The sequence below is a fragment of the Schistocerca americana genome, chromosome 8 (genome assembly GCF_021461395.2).
Source record: "Schistocerca americana isolate TAMUIC-IGC-003095 chromosome 8, iqSchAmer2.1, whole genome shotgun sequence".
Classification (NCBI taxonomy): domain Eukaryota; kingdom Metazoa; phylum Arthropoda; class Insecta; order Orthoptera; family Acrididae; genus Schistocerca; species Schistocerca americana.
The window spans coordinates 394,412,351-394,427,694 of record NC_060126.1 but is presented as its reverse complement, the minus strand read 5'-3'; the positions used below and the strand labels follow the sequence as shown (position 1 = coordinate 394,427,694).

Genomic DNA, 15,344 nt, shown 5'->3' with positions numbered 1-15,344 from the left:
TTATGATTGACCCAAGGATAGTGTCCTCTTAAAAGGAATGATGCACTGATGCACTTGTGGTGTCGATAGGTCAACATCGAGCACGTAAAGCATGATCTTTGAACTCTTAACTGCTCTGACGAGCCACCATGTTAATGTTCCAGTCAGCCTTTGTACCTTGTACAGTGTAAACGTTTATCTTTCTTTGTGCTGAAATATATGTATGTATAGACAATTATGGGAACAGTTTGTTGGATATACAGTTATCCATATTCCCATTTCCCATATTGGTGACCCAGAAGTTTCTACAAGTTTCTAAGTTTTCCGCAATTACTGCGCTGGCTATGTGGAATCAACAGGTTTTACATTCAACGCCATGGCTGCTTCACTCAATGTTTTATACGAGGATTTGGAGGCTCAGCTACTACTACTAGGCCACTCCAAACCCCTGCCAATGGTTGTTTCGCCACTAATGGACAGTGATTCGCGATCTCCAACGAAGTTAACCTCAAACTTTGCAGCTCTAAAACGGCTGAGTGTTACGCCATTACCTCAATGGACTCGGGTTTCGTGTCGCCGGACTGTGATCGCCAACATGTGAAAGATGAAGTGGAAGATTTCCAGAATCTTGTAATGATCGATCACTCGTGTAGTGTTCATAGGGACCCAAATTCACACACGTGCTTTGATCCTCTACGTGTCACAGCATCGGTTACAGTAGTGCCGTGTGCAACGCTGCCATTTGCGCAAAACGCACATGCGGTCAACTGCTATCAAGCTATGCCAGTTTTGCCTTCCTCACAATTTAATAATGGACATTTTTATAAATCGAGTTCTCCAGGCTCAACCACCAGATCTGTTGCCCAGTTTCTCGACCACGTGGGTTTGAGCACACCCAACGGCGCTTCGCCATCCAGGAACGTTGTACCACAACAAGGTGACCGCCAGCAGGCTTCACCAGTGATTTATTGTCCTACCACATGGGATGCATCTCTGATGTGCACAGAAAACTCTCGCTGTTGCCACACCAATTAACAACCCCCCCCCCCCCCATCCGCTCACTGACAGGGGTCCCGATTCCAACCATACAGCTGCTCGCTCCTTCTGCAGTACCATCTGCGCCTGCCGCCCCGGCCTTCTGCCTCATTTCCGAGGTGGACAATTTAAGTACTGTGCCTTTAACCTCCGGTCCAGTTTACGGGTCTATCTCATGTGCCACTCACCCATTCATTCCCACGGTACCGATCATGCCTGCCGCTGTGTGCTTCCGTGACTCATCAGGGACATTGCAACCGGCTGTTGTTCGGGATGTGTTTGCTAGTAACACGCCCACGCCAGTAGTGCTGAGTTACAGTACAGCCTATCCTACCACGGGACAGTAAGCCTCCCAAGATACGCTGAAGCCAACCTCCCCTCCCACCCCTCTGCCGCCTGCCGAAGCTACCTCCTTTATACGAGGACAACCCGGTTTCATGGTTTACACTTGTGAAGCACCTTTTTGAGTGACCGACGACAACTCTAAATTTCTGTGTCTCGTCATGCACCTCCATGACCACTCAGATTTAATTTGTGACCTCCTCCTTTCGCCACTGCCGCTGCCAAAATAAGAGTTTGCCAAGAAGACAATATTGGACCAACTCGCCTGCTCGCCACAGGAATTAATAATCAACATCCTGTACGATGAACACTTGGGGGACCGCACTCTGTCACAACTCTGGTGCTGCCTTCGGCTACTTCTGAGTGAACACATGATCCCGGACGTTACCCTGTGGGTGGTATGGTCTGCCAAGTTACCTACCAACCTGCAGATACACCTGCTACTGCACTCCTTTGAGTCTATCGGCTCTTGTCTTCGCATTGCAGATCACCTGTATGCACTACTGCGACAAAAACAACCAGCTCACCTCTCACCGCTAGTTGGCACTATGCCACCTGTTTACCGGCTGTCTGTGGACAGAGGCAGGGCTTGTTCCACCTCCATGCCATCTGTACCACCAGGCAGTACTCACCCGCTCTCGTCTATTTCCGAGCACTCAAGAACCGCGCACGCATCATACGTCCCGGTCTACATTCCGGAACAGTTCAACGAGGACAAACCTCATCCACTGTCACAATCACCGCCACCACCACATCCAGCTCATCCGTACTGTTGGTACTACAAGATTTTCAGGGATGAGGCCAAGAAGTGCAGATTACCTTGCCAGCACCCGAATGCCAACCGCAGGATCTAAAAGATGCCGAGTCCTGCAGGGAACTTCACAGGTGTCATCAAACATTGCACTCCATCCGCTCGTCCTCTTGGCCAAGTGGTCGTTTATATGTGACCGACATTTCGTCGCGACTTGTTTTCTTAGTCGACACAGACGCTGATGTGTCCATCGTGCCTACATCGTTGGCTCCTCCCGTTTTTTCAACGACGAAGTCGCTTCTATGTGCTGTCAATGAATCAACATTACAAACTGTCAGCTCTGCTAAAGTTATTGTGCATCTATCTACTTCTCTTCGTTTCCCATGGACTTTTTACATCACCAACGTTGACGAACCAATTCTCGGTTTGGATTTCTTGTCCCATTACAAACTCACCCTGAACATATTCCAAGGTTCAGTGCTACTGTCAAACCTGGGCACGCAGCTGCATTTCCTGTCAACACAACAAAATCGGACGCCACCCCCCTCCCCCAAGGATGTTTTCGTCATGTACATATTGACCTTATCGGCCCTCTACCACCGTGTCAGAGGGCTACAGATATATCCTCTCCACAATCGACCGCATGTCTCGTTGGGTGGAAGCTGTTCCTTTATCCAACATCACAGCAGAAACCGTGGCCAAGGGATTCATCTCATCATGGACCACTAGGTTGAGTTGCTTGTCCACCATCACCACTGACCAGGTTCGACATTTTGAGTCTGCACTTTTCACGATTCTATATAACCTTTGCGGTGTTAAAAAAATTCATACAACAGCCTACCACCCGCAAAGCGTTGGTTTAGTGGAACGATGGCACCCCACCCTTAAAACAACACTCAGGTGCCAAGACTGCCTCTGGTCTGAGGTGCTTCCGTGGGTGTCACTCGGTCTTCGTTCAACCTTTAAACCTGACTTACAGGGAACCATCTCTGAATTCATTTTCAGTGAGAACCTGGTTCTACCTGGGGAACTTATCCTGCCTCAGGCACCCGAGGATTTCCCCATCTCCCCAGACTTTATAAGTAGAATGCGCACCCACTTTAGACACGCACGGCTGCATACGCCTGTCAGTCATTCCCCACCGGACACTTACGTGCCAACCGCACACATGTTCCCACGTTATGCTCAGGGACTATTCCATTAGACAACCCCTGCAACCCCCATACCTCGGCCCCTTTGAAGTACTCCGGAGGAGGGAGATGGCGTTCGACATTATGGTTAAAGATCACCCGCAGACTGTTTCACTACACAGGCTCAAGCCTGCTTTCGTGGACTCCGATGCCCCTCTGCCATCCCAGTCAGACCATCTGGACGAATTTTCCATTGCCGAGCCCGATAATGAGTTAGCTCATCCCAGGGTAGGGTCTTCTCCTTCTGATGATTCGTCACAGCAGTTCGCAGATTTCCAAGCATGTCAACAACAACCCCATGTGCAGGTTTTGATGACGTTCCATCTACTGGAGACACTTGCTCCCCGACTTTCAACTTGCGCTGCAGTGTACTGCCTAACCGTGTCAACGACATGTCAATTGTCAATTTCGACGACCGTGTTCTCGTGCTCCTTACGGACACTGCCCACTCGACACTCAATGAGGAACTAGATGTCAAGATAGTGCATAGCCTGTACCTCCCCCGAGAGTGCGATCCATCAAGAGTTCGTGCGTTCATCTCCTCGGACGGCTCAATCTGCATGCCACACCCCTCCCCACACCTCTACTGCCGGGCCGGGCGACGCATCATCTGCCCCCTCTGGCTGTCTGATTATGATGTGGACCTGCAGCTCATCACCGCACCTTCGCCGACTGCCCTGACTGAGATGGAGCTTCCAGTTGTGCGCCTGTCGCCTCACACTACTCACTCCGAAGCCGACGCCCACACAACCTCCCCTCAGACCTCACAGGCTGTACTCCGTACTGCGGGGGGGGGGGGGGGGGGGTGCGTTGATAGGTCATATTGATCGCATAAAGCATAATCTTTGAACTCTGACTGCTCTGGCGAGCCGCATTTTTTAATGTTACAGTCAGCCTTTGTACCGTGTACAGTCTACATGTGTTTGATGCGTATACAGTTATCCGTATTCTCATTTCCCATACACTTCATAATCAGGTAGAAACAATCATAATTTTTATAAAATAATTTGAGTGTGCAATGTATTTTTAAAGTTGAACTGGTCATTAAGCATTTATATTGTTGTGGTTACCACTTTAAATTGCTATAATAGGTCAAAAATCATGATCACAGTGAATAAATACATTGAACAAGAGACCAGGTGGAAAGTGTCTTCCTTGGAATTCACTAGAGGGCCCTCTGCTCACTGTTGTTCACACTTATAGTAGCTAAATGTAATCAAGTAAAAAGAAAGCTGCTACTCTGAAAAAAGCTACAGGTTCCTCTGTTATATTTTACCTGATGCTTTATGTCCTATTGATAGTTTAATATTTACTTGATTGCATAACAACCTACACGTGTAAATACAGAATCCAGTGTTTCTACTTGTTATGCACTTTTACAGTGAATGCTACTACCCAGCCTTTGGCTAACAAACCTTTTCAATTCTTTGATCTCAGTATTCAGATATTTTTGTAGATTTATTTATTTAGTGTGTGGTGCTCTTTGACAATCGTAAATATCATTACATTAATGGCTAGTAGTTATAGTAATAGTTCTGTTTATCTGTGAAACACTTGTACGAGGATATTGGGCATGCTGTGGTATTAAAATTTAAGAACAAGAAAGAAAACTATAATTCATGTACAAGGCATGGCAATAAAGAAACCATACTGGTTGTTCTGCATATTTCCAGCTATGTTGATGACAAAGAGACGCATGTACAAAATTTCATGCCACTTTGTTGGTTAGTCTGACTGTGAGTAGACTTAGAAGTGGGTTGTGTGTCTGAGCTCCATTGGAATTATGCTACGCTCTAAAGTGGAACAATGCGTTAACATCAGATCTCTCACAAAACTTGGAAAATTTGCTACAAAAGCTTACAATTTGTTGAACCAAGTTTACGGTGGTCAGTATCTATCTCATACACCATTTTTTGTGTTGGTTAAGAGGTTTGAGGGTGGTAGAGAAGATATCAAAAGTGATCCGAAATTGGGCCATCCTTCCACTCTGAAAACTGAAGAGAATTTGAAGGTGGTCAGTAGAATTGTTCAAGGAGACAGCCACTTGAGCATTCGAGCAATTTCAGAATTTGCCTGCATGAATAAGAGAACGATTAGACAGATTTTGCATGACGATCTCAGCATGGCAAAGTTTGTGCTAGAGTGGTGCCAAGAATCGTCACAAATAAGCAAAAGCAACATCGAGTGGACTGGTGTGCTGACACTCATGAAAACATTGAAAATGACCCTGATTACCTTAGTGAAGTAATTATGTGATATGAAATATGAATATTCCAATACGATCCAGAGACTAAGTGACAGTCCATGCATTGGAAGAGCCGTCAATGCCCTAGGAAGAAGAAAGCATACGTGAGCAAATCAAAATTCAAAGTAACGATGATTGTTTTTTTCGATATCCAGGGGGTTGTCTATATTGATTGGGTGCCTGAAGGTCAGACATTCAATCAAGCTTATTATTTAACTGTTCTGAAGACCCTCCATGAATGTATGCGATGAAGGAGACCAGATCTGTGGTAGAATCGCTCATAGACTCTTTGTCATGACAACATGCTAGCCTGTAATCTGAAGTCCGTGAAGAAGTTTTTGGTGAAAAACAACATTCCAGTTGTGGAACATCCACTGTATTCACCTGATTGAGCACCATGTGACTTTTTTCCCTTTCAAAAACTAAGGTGTGCACTCTAGGAACCAGGTTAGAGTCCAAGGATGTAGTGAAGGAAAAAGCAACAAGCCTCCTCAACTGCATAATGGAAAAAGACGTGCAGCACTGCTTCCAACACTGGAAAATTTGCATGAAGCAATGCAGAGATCAGGGAGGGGATAATTGAAGGGGACAACATTTCAGTTGTGTGAGGTTTTTTAATTAAGTTAGAGTATGAGTCCAGTTTCTTTATTGCCACAACTAGTATTCAGGCATTTACATAGTTCCAGGATTAGTTTGACAAGGAAGAGACAGGTAGTCAGCAGTAGTCTTATAATAGGAACCATCCCAGTGTCTGTCTGAAGTAATTTAAGGAAACCAACAAAAACTTAAATCAGGATAACAGCTGGAGGCTGGAGCATCTATATTTGTAAATAGGAGGTGTTTCTCTTTAAAACAGCACTATCTCGTTTGGCTTATCCATACTGTATGATACAGGTTCGCAAAGAAGTTATTGAATAAAGTATAAAGCTAGTACCACACTGTTTGTACCTCACTGCCAAACACTATACATTCATTTTCGTAATGTAACAATGCCCTCACACAGAGTTACCTGACATCAGAACCATTAACAACGATGTTGGGACAATTTTGTGTAGCATAACTTCCCATTTACTTGCCTGAAAAATTGAGTCAGCATCCCTCTACATTGAGTGAGATACTGAAATCAGAAAGAGGCTAAGGTGTTAGTATTTACATTGCAAAGCTTTGAGAGAAGGTTTTCCAGAATAGAAAAAAAGCATTATAGTGCAAAAGTGTTTCATGAAATGATAGATAATATTATTACATTACTATTATTATTATTATTATTATTATTATTATTAACAACTTTTTTACATTTTTTATGAAACCCCTACTCCTTGTTAGTTAAGTAATCCTTCACTATACAGAACATAGTGATTAACAGCTGTTTTTCACTGCATTTTTAAATGTGTTTGTTTTGATAATACACTCCTGGAAATGGAAAAAAGAACACATTGACACCGGTGTGTCAGACCCACCATACTTGCTCCGGACACTGCGAGAGGGCTGTACAAGCAATGAGCACACGCACGGCACAGCGGACACACCAGGAACCGCGGTGTTGGCCATCGAATGGCGCTAGCTGCGCAGCATTTGTGCACCGCCGCTGTCAGTGTCAGCCAGTTTGCCGTGGCATACGGAGCTCCATCGCAGTCTTTAACACTGGTAGCATGCCGCGACAGCGTGGACGTGAACCGTATGTGCAGTTGACGGACTTTGAGCGAGGGCGTATAGTGGGCATGCGGGAGGCCGGGTGGACGTACCGCCGAATTGCTCAACACGTGGGGCGTGAGGTCTCCACAGTACATCGATGTTGTCGCCAGTGGTCGGCGGAAGGTGCACGTGCCCGTCGACCTGGGACCGGACCGCAGCGACGCACGGATGCACGCCAAGACCGTAGGATCCTACGCAGTGCCGTAGGGGACCGCACCGCCACTTCCCAGCAAATTACGGACACTGTTGCTCCTGGGGTATCGGCGAGGACCATTCGCAACCGTCTCCATGAAGCTGGGCTACGGTCCCGCACACCGTTAGGCCGTCTTCCGCTCACGCCCCAACATCGTGCAGCCCGCCTCCAGTGGTGTCGCGACAGGCGTGAATGGAGGGACGAATGGAGACGTGTCGTCTTCAGCGATGAGAGTCGCTTCTGCCTTGGTGCCAATGATGGTCGTATGCGTGTTTGGCGCCGTGCAGGTGAGCGCCACAATCAGGACTGCATACGACCGAGGCACACAGGGCCAACACCCGGCATCATGGTGTGGGGAGCGATCTCCTACACTGGCCGTACACCACTGGTGATCGTCGAGGGGACACTGAATAGTGCACGGTACATCCAAACCGTCATCGAACCCATTGTTCTACCATTCCTAGACCGGCAAGGGAACTTGCTGTTCCAACAGGACAATGCACGTCCGCATGTATCCCGTGCCACCCAACGTGCTCTAGAAGCTGTAAGTCAACTACCCTGGCCAGCAAGATCTCTGGATCTGTCCCCCATTGAGCATGTTTGGGACTGGATGAAGCGTCGTCTCACGCGGTCTGCACGTCCAGCACGAACGCTGGTCCAACTGAGGCGCCAGGTGGAAATGGCATGGCAAGCCGTTCCACAGGACTACATCCAGCATCTCTACGATCGTCTCCATGGGAGAATAGCAGCCTGCATTGCTGCGAAAGGTGGATATACACTGTACTAGTGCCGACATTGTGCATGCTCTGTTGCCTGTGTCTATGTGCCTGTGGTTCTGTCAGTGTGATCATGTGATGTATCTGACCCCAGGAATGTATCAATAAAGTTTCCCCTTCCTGGGACAATGAATTCACGGTGTTCTTATTTCAATTTCCAGGAGTGTATCTTTACTTTCCTTGGACAATTTATTGTAAAGTTTATCCCTTGGTGGAAACTGCTGTTCTGAATTCTATGTTTATTCTTTCTTGGTAAATGTAAGTTTAGTCTAGCTGTTGTCCCATGACTGTGGATAGAGCTGCTATCTTGGTAATTATCAAGGTCATTTTAGATTTGCATAACTAATTGGTCAGTGTATTCACATGATATAGTTAAAATTCCATATGTTTCGGAAAGATTTTTGCAATAAGCTCAATTGCTGTTGCTGATTAATATTCTTATGATTATTTTGTATAGTTTGAAAACTACATTTACATCCCAGAAAAGAATTTCATAATTAAGTGTTGTAATTAGGTATAAGTACAACATGACCAGTAGACTGAACATAACTTTATTCCACAGAAGCATTAACAACTTGAACACAGTGTTTAAGTAACATTCTGCAGGAACCAATTAAGTACACAAAGAGCTATAGCAACACAAATAGAGGACTGAGATTGAGTGTGTTGGCTCAGCTAGCCTTAAATAACTGGGGCCCATGGCGAGCTCTGATTGTGACTCTCTCTCTCTCTCTCTCTCTCTCTCTCTCTCTCTCTCTGCGGATGATATAGGACTGACACACACACACACACACACACACACACACACACACACACAAAAAACAGCCTTTTGAAGGTAAACAGACGTCACTGCATTCCTCCTCTCCTTGGGAGATCACGGATTCTCAAGACATCCATGCTGTCCTCCTTGTCCACTGGGCTCTGGCTACAGTGGATTGCTGCAACGTGAGTGTACAGTCTCTAGTGCTTCGGGCACAGACACATTCTGTGCCTGCCTTCCCATTTCAAACCATACGGTGACACTGTGACACTGGGCTGTTTCCATGTCAACCTCAGGCATCGCCTATGGTGACGGTGTCTGCCTTCCCATTTCAAACCATACAGTGACACTGGGTTGTTTCCATGTCAACCTCAGGCATCACCTATGGTGACGGTGCTTGCAGTGCTGCTGATACTAGTGTCAGCAGTTCCTCAGATATGTTAGTTGAATTATTAAGTACTACTTCCTGCATTCTTTTTATGAGATATGGGATTATCCATTGATTGGGTATACCAGCAGTCCCAAAAAACTTCAGTTTATCTAGGAGAACACTGATCAAACATTCAAATACCTTAGATAGGTTGCAGAAAATACCAATTGGCAAAATTTTATTATTTAGTGCTTGTAAAATTTGATGAATGAACATATAAACACTTCTGAAATCCAAACTGTGTTTTACTGGGGATGTTACTGTTGCTCAGGTGGGATACTATCCTAGAATACATCACCTTCCCAAAAATTTTCAAAAAGTCAGCAGTGAAACAGTGACATCTCTCCTATCACCTTTCTTGGATAGGTGTTTGACAATGGTATATTTCAGTCTCTCTGGAATAACGCCTTCAGTTAGTGATGCATTAACTATTATACTCTCATGAAGCTGCTGTACCAATCTTCCCTTGCCAGTCCTGTGTAGCTGTGGGTCGTGCATAGTGAAACCCCGGCTGATAGTCCAGACTGGTACCAAAGCAACATGTACAAAGTCTTTTTAAAAGAATTGACTGTGTATTATTATATTTATCTTTTGTACTCTCTAGATTTTGGCTTTTATGCCATTATCAAGTACATTGTTAAAAGTTGTTAGACCATTATTAAATCAAGTCTGTTAAGACAGTCGGAAACAGGTAAACCATCTTCCTTAACAGACGTGACTTAATAATGGCCTAACAACTTTCAGCATTGTACTTGATAATGTCATAAAAGCCGAAATCTGGATAGTATAGAAGATAAATGTAATAATACACAGTCAAACGGTGGTTTACTCTTTTAAAAAGTATTGTATGACTGTGCCCAATGCCATCAAAAACTTTTTATGTACAGAGTCAGCTACCACCAGTGCTATTTCCAACACCAAAAAAGTAACTATAAACAACCATTTCTTCATAGAAAGATTGACTGATAAGGTATGTTTCAAATTTTCTTTCAAGTTGGTTGGGATTTGCAATTTCTTTTTTAGTACTGGGTAAGATTTTATTGAGACCTTTGCACTAGAGTATGTAAGTCCACTCTGAACTGTAGACAAGGAGGGCAAAGTCAACATGAAAACTATTCTGGTGTCTTATACTGTGATTGTCTAGATCATTGTTCAGCTGAAACTGATTTTTATTGGCAGAAATAAAAACCATTAAGCAGTAAATGCATCAAGAATTGATTGTAAGAACTCTAAGATCTGTAGAAAAATATGTGCAGTATGTAGTTTTCTACTTTACGACATACTCTTGCTGTTCACTTCTGCTGAAAAATCGCTTTATCTACTTTAGATGCACTGAATTATTCCATAAGATAGCAGGCAGTGCAAGTATACAGAATAAACCAACTCACCTGTCTTTAGGTCAGCAAATGACAAAGCACAAAGTATGCTGAACTGAGCTTCCTTATTTGTTTATCTGTATGTTTGGCTCCATTTTAACTTTGTACCCAGCTAGATTCCAAGCAGTTTTACTCGTGGGGTTTCATTTAGTGTATGTCCATTAATGTCAACTTCTGCTGCTAGCAGGTCATTCTGTGAGCCATGCATACAACACATTGTTAGCAATTCTCTTTAAATTCCAGTTATATTTATTATGTAGTAAGAATTATTAGTGAAAGTCTTGTTTATAACATTAATAATTGCCTTTACCATTCAGTCACCTGTTTCCACCCACAGCAATGAGTTTCTGACAGCTGTTCTTTGACAGCTTCATAGTTTGAGTGTGTATTTGTGCTCTAGCATTCATCCAAATGGAGTTGCAGAGGCACATATGACATGTTTTGTTGTGTACAGCATATTTGTTGTTAGGGTATTTAAGGCTGGAGGTATTTGTGCAAAGGAAAAGAAATACATCACCTTAAAATTAGATGTTTAGGAAGAAGTAGCAAATCATTATTCTTTGTCTGAGTGAAGTTTAAAACTGAATGGGCTTTACCTGGTACTGTTCCTTCATTAAATTATCTTAGCATGCTTTGAGATGAATTTAAGTGTGTTGTTCATTGGAGAGAGATTGATTTCATTCTCTGCTCATTCATAATCTCTATCTGGAACATCCATCCATTTGATTTTTCTGATATTGATCCAGGCATTAATAGAAAAAATAGTGACTCAATAAGAGTTCAAACCAAGCTGAGAAATAAGATTAGATGTTTTAGCACTGATAGTAGAACGCATTAAATTGTTATTGATGCTTCATTTGGGTTCACACAGTAGTGCATAAAGGCAGATTTCATTCTGGAACTTTAATGGTGTTAGTGCTTATCTTAAAAACATCACGAAGCACAGATGTTGGAATTGATACTTGACTTAGGTTTAGGCAAGTCAGTCTAGCAAACTAAATTGAAAACTGTGCCCACAGAATTGAAATAGGTATCAAGAAGTGAAGATATCAAAAGAAGTGTATACTTTCAGTAGCATAGGCAAGCTGAAGCATACAAGCAGAGGATTCTGAAACTTTGGTTTTGCTCTCTGTTACACATCTTATTACAAAACTTATTAATGATAGACCCCAAAACAATGGAAAAGCATTGTGGAGACTCACATATACTTGACATTATCAAGTTAGGGGGCAATCTAGATTAACGTGGAAATAGAAGTACATTTCAGACAGCCAAAATCTCTGTTTTACAGCATTTATTGTGATGACCAGTTTCAGCAAACTATGTAACCATCATCAGATCTTTTGCAGTAAATTCAGTTAAATGTACTGCAGAAGATCTGATGATAGCAACGTAGTTCCCTTGAACCAGTCATCGAGGTAACTACTGTGCAATAGTGATCATGGCTGTTTGAAGTTGTACTTCTGTTTGTAGGTTAGATTAGTGATGAATCGTACTAGACATTGCAGATGTCCAATAGATTTGCATGGTCCTGGTAAATGCCAGCTGAATGTTACTCGTCAGATAGTGTTGATACCATGGTGGAATTTGCTGGAGCTGTTTGTGAGTGAGTCTGCCTGATTTGATAATCCTTGACAAGTTGTGATTCTTCAAACTGTTGGTAGAGAAATATGTTTGGAAACATTGGACGCTGCATAAAAAAGTTGAAACTGGCCACTTTTATTTTCAACATGACAGAGCTCTCATTCATACAATTAATGCCACTACTGTAAAATTGTACGAATAGGAGAAAAATGAAATAATGAAGCCAGAGCACTATTCTCGAGGCTCTTTGAAATGAGTTTCAGCACCAGTTGACAGCCGGTTGACACTGCCATAACATGGTACAAAAAAGTTAAGCATGTGTTGGAAAGAATGGCATGAAGTAGTTGTACATATCTACCACCATTAAATGGAAAGTGTTTGTGAAATGGTAAATGGTGCAATAGCAATGAAGGGTGCACCTACAAAAATATATCAACTTCAAGCAAGCATTTTGAAGTGGGTCCCCAGTAATTACTGTCATTGTAGAGTTTGTTGCTCATCTTCATAGTTTTGCTGTCGAGGTGGCAACCTACCTGTGTGGATCTTATTTACACACAACTCTATTTGAATAAGATGTTAGAAAACAAAACATAACACTGAACATACTCTGTAATTGTGTTTTATTTTCATATTGCCTGTATTTGACTGAAAATGAATGGCACATATTACAGTGTAATCGCAAGTGTTAACATGTGTTTTCTGTAAATTTATACTCTTTTTCTTTTAGGGAGACACAAAGCTTTGGGAAGAAGTAGCACAAATTGGAGACTGTCCACCTACTTGCTGCAATTTTCCTGTGGCAGTAGCTCGTGAGTCCATGTTTGTATTCAGTGGCCAGAGTGGGGCAAAAATCACTAACAGCCTTTTCCAGTTTCATTTCAAAGAAAAATGGTGAGGCAAGAAGTTAATCGTAAATTTATATGTCACAGACAAGTTTAATGCTTAATGCAAACATTTAATACAAACCACATAAAGGTGGTGTAATTCTCCTTTGCCCTCTCCATTGATCATTTTATTTATAACTCCATTTTCAGATGATATTTTAAAACTGTTTTTCTGATTTCAAAATTTTACGGCAATTATCAATTTGTATGGAAATTACTTGCATCTAATGCATAGTGTTGTGATTTGTCAATTTGTGATGGCATGTTTGTTTTTGTCTACAGCTACCAGTGACTTATCCTTCCCTTTCTTCCCTTTGGCAAATTTTTGATTTTTGTCTTTTCCTTTCTTTATTTCTTAGAAATATCAACATTTAAATGTATAATCCTCAAACCACTATGAAGTACATGGCAGAAGGTATGTTCCAGTGTACCAGTCATTAGGGTTTTTTCATGACTCCATTTACATATGGAGCATTGGAAGAATGATTGTTTAAATGCCTCTGTGCATGCTGTAATTAAACTATTATTGTCCTCAGGATCTCTGTGTGAACAATACACAGGGGTTGTAGTACACTGATCAGCGAGAGCATTATGACCAACTACTTAATAGCCGGTATGTTCACCTTTGGCACGGATAACAGCACTGATGAGTAGTGGCATGGGAGCACGAGACCTCGATAGGTCACTGGAGGGAGCTGGCACATCATCTACATGCACACGTGCGCGCGCGCGCCCACACACACACACACACACACACACACACACACACACACACACACACACACACACACACGTCAACTAATTACCACGAATTCTGGAGAGGGGAGAGATGAGCTCTGACGCCACATTCAATCAAATCTCAGATGTGTTTGATTGGGCTCAGATTTGGCAGGTGGGGGGCCAGCACATCAAAGAGAAGTCACCACTGTGTTCCTCGAACCACTCCATCACACTCCTGGCATTGTGACATGGCATATTATCTTGAAAAATGCTACTGCCATCAGGAAACATGTTCATTATGAACAGTGTACGTGGTCTGCATCCAGTGTACAATAATCCTTGGCCATCATGGTGACTTGCACAAGCTCCACTGGATCCGTGGATGCCCTTATGTATGTTCCCCAGAGCATAATGGAGCTGCCACCAGCTTGTTTCTGTCTCTCAGTGCAGGTGTCAATGAGTTGTTTCCCTGGCAGATGATGGATTTGTGCCCTGCCATTGGTATGAAGAAGGTGGTATCAGGGTTCATCAGACCATGCAACGCTCTGCCACTGTGCCAATGTCCAGTGCCAATGTCTCATGACCATTTCAGCTGTAGTAGCCAATATTGTGGTGTTAACATTGGCACACATATGGGTCATTGGCTGAGGAGGCCCATTGTTAGGCATGTTCGGTGCACTGTGTATTCAGACACACTTGCACTCTGCCCAGCATTAAGATCTGATGTTAGTTATGCCACAGTTCACCACCTGTCTTATTTTACCAGTCTGCCCAGCCTACAACATCTGACATCTGGAATGAGGGGTGGCCCTCTGGATGTGGTTTCACCTTGGCTTTATCACGTGTTGAAGACATTCTCCACAGCACTCCTCAAACAGCCGACAAGTTGTGAGTTTCCAAAATGCTTGTGCCAAGCCCCTGGGCCATCACAATCTGCCGTCAGTCAAACTCAGATAGATTGCTCGCCTTTCCCATCCTAAGCATGGACAACACACTCACTGATACTACAAGCACTGTGCATGGGCCTGACTAGCAGTCATTCCTCCTCAGGTGATGTTGCTATCACCTGGATGAGTGTATATCAACAGTAGGCCGGTGGTAATAATGTTCTAGCTGATCAGTGTATATTCATAGAGTCATCATCTATGGCTGCTTCTTGAAACTTTATAAGTAGGCCTTCTCAATATAATTTTTGTCGATCTTTAAGAGTCTTCCAGTTCAGTTTCTTCAGCATCTCTTTGACACTTTCCCATGGGTCAAACAAATCTCTGGAAATTCATGCTGCCCATCTCTGCATGTGTTCACGTTCCCCTTAGTCCTATGTGGTACTGGTCCCACACACTTTAGCAGTATTCTGCAATGGTTTGTACAAGTGATTTGTAAACAT

General features: G+C 43.3%; 1 protein-coding gene across 2 annotated transcripts in view; it reads left to right on the top strand.

Moving 5' to 3' along the window:
- The window catches only part of LOC124544664 (leucine-zipper-like transcriptional regulator 1), a 144,566-nt gene that overhangs the window by 18,936 nt on the left and 110,286 nt on the right, over positions 1–15,344 (top strand). For both annotated transcript variants that reach the window (XM_047123283.1, XM_047123282.1), the window contains exon 6: positions 13,081–13,244. In XM_047123283.1, the coding sequence (XP_046979239.1) occupies positions 13,081–13,244 (164 nt within the window). The remainder of the gene's footprint in view (positions 1–13,080; positions 13,245–15,344) is intronic.